Here is a 9,164-nt window from a genome sequence, read left to right as displayed (position 1 = left end):
ATCGAAATCGAACCCCAGCGTCTCGCTAATTAAGCGAACGCTCTACCACTAGGCTATCTTGACCGGTGCTAAATTATATGTTAAGGGTTTAATCGTTAGCTGAGCAGTTCCTGGTGAGGAAAAAATGCTAGTCTCTGTTGTTTGCTGTGTTGTAGTTTTCATTTCATCAACACTTCGTACAAATACTGAAATAGATCCAACATAATATTTTACAATTATTGAATGTCATCGCAAATTAAATAGCTCATTGATTAACAGTGAGGTAAATCTTTAAGATATGATTGACAGGGGTAAACTGTTGCTATTTCGGATATCTTTATAGAACTGTATAAACTTAATTATATTATTCTTGAAATTTTGAAGAATTCTACGATTTAAACTCTGCAAACAAAAGGGACCCTTTAGATATTGCCAGACTGATATATGTCTTGAGAAGTTGCAATACTCATTACATTTATTGTGTTAATATAGAGGAGGGAAAACTTAAACGGCAAATCACAACACATCTTTTTAGTCAACCGTAAAAAAAAAATTCATATGATGATGTGGTGTTTTTCTTTTCGCTTAGAAAAAAAATTTAGGTTTTCTATGGAAATGTAGTTTACAAAAAAAACAAATGTATGTGAAAATGTCTCGAGTGATTGCAAATCATACTAAAGCATAAAGTTGTGTAGTTTATAAACAGACAATTTAAGTGAAAACCCCACCTTAGTATCAGATGTGAAGAATAGATAAATAAATAAAGTAAATCCGACCTGGGTATTAACATCTTACTCTCAATACTGAGGGATCCATTCTTTATATTAAAGGTATTTGGACAATAAACATTTCTATTGTATAAATAATGCTTTCCAACTCTTCGGTTAATGTCCTTCTCTGAGAGGATTCACACTGGTATAGCTGGTTGTCCAAGTTCCAAATCAATTTATTAAAATGGATGATAGGATGAATTGTATCCAGATGTTATATTATACCCATTTCATGGCAACTGATCCCACCTTCGATGTTTTGGAGGTTCGTGTTTGCTCTGCTCCTATTCTGTATTGTTCAATAGACTTTTGATCGTGAATACTGTTCGTTATCTCCATATGTTTCCATAAAAAGAGGGTATCTAGTGCATTTCAATGATACTTTCTCGCAAGATCTGATTGTTCCTGGAAAAAAAATGGAATAAAGCAAATGAAAACATTGACAATAAACAGGTCGGAGAGAATACTCGAAATCGGGTATTATCCTTGAAATCGGGTATAATACGCGATATTGGGGTATCGTAGAATCCGCGAAATCGGGTATTCCGTGCAACTTTCACTAAGAAGAGGAAAATACAGAAACGGCGCATGATGTCAGTTAGCTTGGTATGTACCTCAGTCTAACTGAAGTTTATTTTCATAAAACTCCATATACAGGATTTTCAAGTAAACTTAAAAAAACGCGACTAACATGGTTGGGGTAGCAAAAATGACACAAAGGCGACATTATTTTCGGTGCAGTTATTAAAAACAGATATCTTCATTATATTTTTGATTGTTTCCCAATAGTCTCGTCACTTAGCTAAATTTCTAAACGTGTTCATTGTTCAAACAATGTAAAACTTTTAAGAAAACAAACAACTAACGTTGCGTTATTTATTTTGTGTCAAAAATGTATGGCGTCTCCACTGTATACAAAGTGCTAATCGAAAATCTACTTGATTTGGATCACTTGCTATATTGCTTTGGGTACTCTGATGCATTATGGGTAAAAAAGAAAATTCTGCAGGCAAAATATGGGTAAAACTAACTTTAAGAAATTAGAAAACTTATTAAACCTTTATAGAATCAGTGTAAATTTATTTGAGAAAATTTTTAAGTTTAAACATGTTAGAAATTCGATACCATTCTCATTTACTAAATTAAAATGGGATTTTCGCTCATTTTGAATTATTTCAATTGTTCTTAATTTTTTCAAACTATATTCTGTTGTAAAAGTTATTGTATCTTTGTTTTCGCCTCAATTCACCCACGAAACATCATCTGATTTCTATAGATTACGCTTTTTAGAGAAATTGGGCTATTCTTGTTTTGAGTGAATGCTATACTATGTTTGCAACATATTTTTGCGATGGCTATACTTTTTTCGGATCCTTTTTGTGATTTGCATGAAATTAAGATATATTGTTTTTTGATAAAATTATCGCGATTTAAACAGTTTTGAAAAAGGTATTGGAATTTATTAGCACTAGAGAAACATTTATCAGTCGAAAGAAGTTAAACAGAAATAAATAAATATAGAACTTGATGAAATGTGCTATCATTGCTGGTGTTTGTGCGATACTTGATTTGCGTTTTGTCACGATTGATACAGAAATGCTATGTTTGATTTGAGAAGAATACTTCTTGAAGAATGAAGGCGTATATAGGGGGAGTATAATCCAAAGACACTGTCTCAAGTTTATGTCATTAAATAACTTATTGATAAATACACGTAATATATTTTTACTTATGTTTTAAAGGTATGTAAAACGGAAAAAAGGGCTTCACACACTATTCGAATTTTTTCCAAAGCTCATGATAGGCGTAAGACTGAATGCGTTAACCACGTTCTTGTTGTTTGTGTGTCAGTTTGCTTAAAAAGAAACGAATTTGTTGAGACAAATAAGGTTTTTCAACCTATCATTTAATTTATCTTGGGTCGTTTTTTTTTTTTTTTGGCTTACTTCTTTCACCCAACTTTTATACCTTTGTTTTTATACTAAATTTGATTATGAAATGTTCCGTTCACTTGATCAATACATAGAGCTCACAGCGGATGTGACCGATCAACAAGGGATGCTTACTCCTCCAAGCACCCGTTCCAATCTCTGGATCTCTGGTATTCCGGAGGGGTCCGTATTTATGCCCTACCCACATGTTTGTATTGTTTGTATATTTTTCGACATAAATCAATGCTCATTATCCTCACTTTTTTTTCATTTCAGAAATATTCAACTTTTTGATAGAATGGGTTCAGAAGCCGTTAAAAAAACACAATGCATTTACTTTTCCGTAATTTTAACACAATACTTCGAATAGAAACCTGGTCCGTTCATATTCAAAAATAAATCTTTATAGCTAGAATCATTTAATATAAACGTACCCCTTTTTCGACTAAATAAGTCTAAAAACAATTTTCAATCAATATGTCTTTCAGAACAATATATGAATCAAATATGTTGAAGATGACATTACCGACAACATAATTTTAGAAAAATAAAACTTTTCCGTCATAGAGAGGGTGATTGTCCTCGCCTTGTACACTTTTTTCTCTCTTTATAAATCTATGATAATGAGATTATAATGCAACTTTTGTAATATTTCACCTATTTTCACACTATCATAAGACATCAAAACTTTAAACTAAGAAACTGAAACAGAATCTATGAAGATAAAAGTTTAATCAAAATTTGGGATTATATCCCCATAGACAGATCCAGAAAAGCGGATAAAGGTCAGGGGATCAAGACCTGATAATTTTTTCAAATTCACTAAAATTTAAGAATATTAAAGTAACCATATCAAAATAACTCCCCCCCCTCCCTCCTTCCCAAGAAACGCAAACTCCTAACAGTCAGTCTACGATAAAAGAATATACACTGTAGTTACGGAAGTTCATTGATTTTCAGGGATATGTTACGATTTCTATGAAAAAAAGATCCATGCATTTCTTTGAGAAATGTGGTAACCGTTAGTTTTCTTTTTATTACATTAATTTTTTTTAAATATTTCATGCAATCTCTTTTTAACGCTTATTTGGCTGAATTGAAATTAGTAAATGAACGAAGCGGCATTAAGATTTGAAGTTGAATGCGTTTTAATTAATCATTAAATTATCAAATCAAAACTTTGAATGCATATATATACCACTATATATTTACAAAACCATGTGTATATGTAAGTCTAAGAGTTGAAATCGATCTTTAAAATTTTACAATAGTTTATGTAAATTGGTGAGCAACATGAAAATTCTTAATTTGGTATGTTTTTGTTGATGAATGACTGTCATAAGTTGATAGGAAAAATGATAATACATATGGAAGAATGTAGCTTGTCCACCAATTAAGCCGACCCCATCCCCAACCATAAAATAGGATTTTTGTGTTGGGATCTTTTAGTGTTATGGACAACAATGTAACCCCTTCCTGTTTCCTGAAGAAATTTATGCTTGAGCAATCCTTTATTCCAGAATGAAAAAATGGAACTAAACATATAAATTAACGAAATAAAAACGTCATTACAGTTGCTTCCATTAGAAATTAAAAAAGATACTGTCACGAAAGGTTCAAAATGTTAGTTCAAAATGTTATAGATAGGAATATAATTTATTTTATTAAAAGAAAAATAAGTAACGTCAGGTGCCTGTGTTTGTACTCTCCTAAGTAACTTACCAAGAGGCCACACTACTTTTTCTATAATCTATATAAATACATATGTATCACACTCACTGATTGGGCATAAAATGCTTAAGTTGACAATATGACACATGGACCTCCTACGGACTGGGCCATTGTTGAAATGTAAGAGGAGTCTGGGGAAGAAAATATTGTACAGTACTGTTGTAAACACAAAGTAACGTCAATAAATTATTTTACAAATTGCACTAGGCCTAAATGCTATATGTATACTCGAAAAAAGTATAGCTGTCATGAAAACAAAGATAGCTTTCTGGATATTTTCTACGTGAACCTAAAATAGCTCTGGAAAAGTTGGGTAGGGGCATATTTGATGTAATTGCCAGGTTATAAAGAAGACCTTGTGGTCGAATTTGATAGCTTACGTTTGATAAAGATTCATATTAAACATTACAATAAATGTTTTATTGAAATAATGTCAACAGTCCATTCCAGTGGATGATTAGTCGAAAAATGACCATTAGATGCGTGAAAAACGCTTGCTACAGATGTTTATGGAGGGGTTGATGAAACAAAAATATGATTATCTTTAAATATACCAAGAAGAAGTCTCATATTGTTTGAAGTAGTTTTATTATCAGAAAGAAAACGTATATAAAAGCACATTTTTTGTCTAAATGTGCAGACAGAAACTTCGAATGACCCAAACAAATATAGCTAGTGATCCAAATCAAGTAGATTTTCGATTAGCACTTTGTATACAGTGGTCTCTTAACGATAAAAATCAATTCAACACGCACAGTTGGTAAGCATATATAATATACTCTTAAATCCAAATTTTCAGAACTTTAGAAATAAAATTTATGCATTCATTTTTTACAATGAACACACACACACACACAAAGCCTCTCCCACACACATACTTCAGCCACGTAGCATCGTTTATGAAAGTGGGGGGGGGGCAGCCAGAGAGAAAATTTCTTTTTTACTTACCTGAAAAAGTTAACAAGCAAAAAAAAAAAACAAACAAACAAACAAACAAACAAAAAGAGGAAAAAAAGAAAAGTTGCTCAAAGTCGAAATTACTATATCGGGGGGGGGGGAGCTTTTTTTAATGCCAATTTTTTCCAGTACCAATTTTTGAAAATACTTTTTTCTTACATCACTAAAGGTTAGAGGCGGCAAGCATCCATTCAATGAACATTTCCTATATTATATGTATTGTTGGTGGAAAAAAGGGGGGTTGCTACGTGCCTGTATTTATCATGCTTTTAAAATAACATTTTGAATATTTCAAAACATGCATGTCAAATATTATTTCTATTGAATTATTTATTTACATCGTTTTATCTATGTAACAATAAAAATTACCGTGATTTTTTTTTCTTTTTAACATTTTGTTTAATTCCTTAAAATTGATTGCAGATAAAAAATACTAAAAAAGGCGCCAAAATGTCATCGATCAAGCTGGAAAAGAAATCACAAATGAAGCCTAGGGCGCATGTTTCCAGCATGGCTCTCAACAAAGCCTTTTATCAAAGAAAGAACACCCTTTTAAAAAAAGGTAAATATTAGCATCTTCCATTCTGTTATTAAATGCATGACATCTGAAAAATAAATTTATTAATTAATCAGTTCTAAAGATATTTATTTCACTCTGTTGTTCGAATCATGAATTACCTCAATTGTCTTCACTCTTGTCAATGTTTAACATTTCTTTGTAAAACTCTATAATTTCATACTTTCTTTTTGATTTTATAACTTTCCATTTTTTTAAAGTAATTTCATCTGTGTCCAACTGTTGTAACAATGCCTGCACCATTGAGATAAGTTCTTTTTTTTTGGTTTATTTTCCAGGGAGCAGAAATTTTCTCTATCGTTGGGCGTAACAAAAATAGGTTCAAGTTTCATTTTGTCTTTCAAGTCATTTTCAGTGCAGAAGTCTAGATATTTCTCGAAGTTACATTGTGAAGACTTGTAGAAATCTATAAGCTCCCTGTCTAGTTGCTTTCCAGACATTGAGACACGTGGTTTGATGTCGTCTATGCCACTTAAATAGCAGGAACTGCGTATTTTTTTTACGGAACTCGAATATTTCTGTGGTAATATCATAGGCATATTGATAGTCGACATCATTTTCAGTTATGCCAAGTTCACAAACCATGTTATCTCTCACCTGAAATGGAAGTGATGTTTCAATGTAAGCATTTATTATCATTTTATTTACAGGCTGTAGATCTGCATCTTGTAACCAAATGTGAAGTACATTTGAGACTGAAACACACATCTGGATATATCTATGAATACAATTCAAGTGTCCAAGAAGGATCTGTGGAGGTAGTAAAAATTCTTTTAAATAACTTTCCAAATGATGTTTTGTACAGAAAGTATATCATATTTTGTTTCCTCATTCCTATTTATATTTAAAGAAACATCATGTGCATGAAACAAAAGAGGCCACAGAAATACAGGTAAACAACGAAGACTGTCCAGGACCAAGTACAGGTCCCTTATCACCAACTCCATCAAAATGTGAAAGCCAGATGACTCAGACTCAAGAAAGCTATCTTCACGAGTTAACAACAACGGATCCAGAAAAGTGTAGAGTTTGCGGGGAAGGAAAGGAAGATAAAAAAAGATTATGGATTGGATGTGGTCACCCTGACAAAAAGAATCTCTGCAATTATTGGATCCATGCTGTATGCATTGGTATAGGTGCAAAAACAAAATCATCTTTAACTAAAATAAATTACCGTTGTCCTCAACATATAATAAAAAAGTAATCTTTTTCTGAATACAATGGGTTACATTTTCTTTATATATTTCATACATGGATGTTGCATCCTTGGTCATATTTGCTCATGTCCACAAAAGTTTTAAAATAATTTAAATGTACCTTTTCCAGTCTGTCAATATTCCTACAGACAGGTAACCATGTCTTCTCGTCAGGAAGACCTCCTGGCATCCACATCTTGGTCTTTCTATTTTTTGACTCTAAAATAAAATCTCCTCCCTCGCCTTTTGAACAGTTTCCTGATATACTGAACGATTCGTTATTTTCTATGAAATTTCTAATTTCTGGAGGGCACTGAATGCGAAAAAAGGAATCTCTAATAAATGTCTCGATATAAAATGGCATGGAGAATCCAAAAAATAGCGGGGCGAATTTAAAAAGTGCTGTTCTGATTGCAGAGGTGTTGTTCCTCCTCACACCAGCCCTGAACACATGAAGTGAAAGACATAAAGTGAACACTGCATCAACCATGAATTTATAATTGGGATTCTTTACATGTTTTGTCCATTTATAAAATCCTTCTCCTGTTGGTCTTTCATTTCTTTTCAACTCCTCTCTGGCATACAGCAGGAGGAGCTCTTCTGCCATGGCATGAAGAAATATTTGGAAAATTTGCCAACTTTTGTGGTGGTCTGATTAAAGAAATAAAAAGAAACATAAGTTTAAATCTTTCCATAAAAATATGAAATGAAATGGATGTTCAAACAAAAACGTCTAAGTAAAGAAACCACTGTTTGAAATTGACGATAAGGGAATACATGTACCGGTTGCAGTCATACAGGAGGCTAATGCCTTCGGGCTGTGAAAGCCCAAAATCACTGCTAAGTCAACTAAAATGACGTCCCAAAGTAATCTAAAGGCTGCTTTTAGCATATTCATCTCAAAATGCCCTAATCCTGAAATTGAATACATATAGGCAATATTTCTTGAAATAATGTAAAAAAAAAAGTAGCTATATATATTTTTTTAAAATTGAAATTTACAGATCTTGTTGAGATATGTTAACAAAAATGTTTGCTCACCGGGTACCATGATTATATCCAGATACTTCAGGCAACCGTTGATGTTAGAACACTTTTCATGATCAAATAAAATTTTGTGTTTTTCAAATTCTTCTACGCTTGTAAACTCCATCTCACATTCTCTACATCGACACACACTGTCAATTGTTCTACATCCAAGAGTGTAGGGAAGACCATCGCATCCTACTATTGTCCAAGACCTTCCCTCGCCCACTTCAGTTTTACTTAGAATATAGTCAAAAACCTGAAAAAGTGGCCCTACTGTTCTTTAAACGAGACAAACTAATTTTTCCAAGATAAAGAGTTTCAGCGATAATTAAATTCTATACCATACCTTTTCTAGAGCTTCATAAGAACATGGATTTTCGAAGCAGGGGTCACCAATAATAATATCTGGTTTGTTAGCATGCCCAGATGGTATAAACGTGTATCTTCAAAGAAAAGAAAAAAAGAATCAAATTGTATGAGCAATTAAACAAAGCAATTACAAAAATTGTCAAATGGAAAATGGAGATATACCTTTCAGTGGAAGTGTTAGTTGTCAAAATAGTTTTCTTCTGGTCGATATAGTCTTCAAAGGTGTTATTTGCTTTCCGCATTTGACTCTCCACAATAACTTTCAATTTTTTTTCAATGAAATCATTCCTAAATGATTAATAGAGTTAGTTTACAGATGTTCTCAGAAAATTATTGGAATTTTTTATAAGATACACATGTATGCTCAAATTTATATGTTCATAAAATGGAGTACCTGTATTTCCTGAAATTTTGATTTGCTTCATCGACTTGTGATTTTAATTTAGGGACAAGCGCCTGTTTTGCCTCTGTAGACAGATCATACCATTTTCTCGGTGATAAATCTGGATTTGTTTGAAGAATCTCTGCTGAAGTTTCATTCGGGATTATATGTATAAGATTCGTTACTACGCTGCTTTTACACTTAAAATCAAACTCAACCCTCCATCTCTTCTGTAAAACCTAT

The 9,164-nt window shown here is 32.4% G+C and overlaps 1 protein-coding gene across 1 annotated transcript; it reads right to left on the bottom strand.

The window, feature by feature from the left end:
- Positions 1–6,326: 6,326 nt before the first annotated feature.
- On the bottom strand, positions 6,327–8,784 carry LOC134255654 (uncharacterized). The gene is made up of 6 exons (XM_062738177.1): positions 8,702–8,784; positions 8,517–8,613; positions 8,183–8,426; positions 7,925–8,056; positions 7,263–7,792; positions 6,327–6,542 (listed from the first exon to the last, which is right to left on the bottom strand). Exons 1-6 carry the CDS (start codon positions 8,779–8,781, stop codon positions 6,327–6,329), a joined length of 1,299 nt encoding a protein of 432 aa, XP_062594161.1. The 5' UTR covers positions 8,782–8,784.
- Between the last annotated feature and the right edge of the window lie 380 nt (positions 8,785–9,164).

Source organism: Saccostrea cucullata, unplaced genomic scaffold (assembly GCF_032062105.1).
Source record: "Saccostrea cucullata isolate Sc308-1 unplaced genomic scaffold, CSIRO_AGI_Scuc_v1 ctg2383, whole genome shotgun sequence".
In the NCBI taxonomy this organism is placed as follows: Eukaryota; Metazoa; Mollusca; class Bivalvia; order Ostreida; family Ostreidae; genus Saccostrea; species Saccostrea cuccullata.
This window is presented reverse-complemented; position numbering and strand designations above follow the sequence as displayed.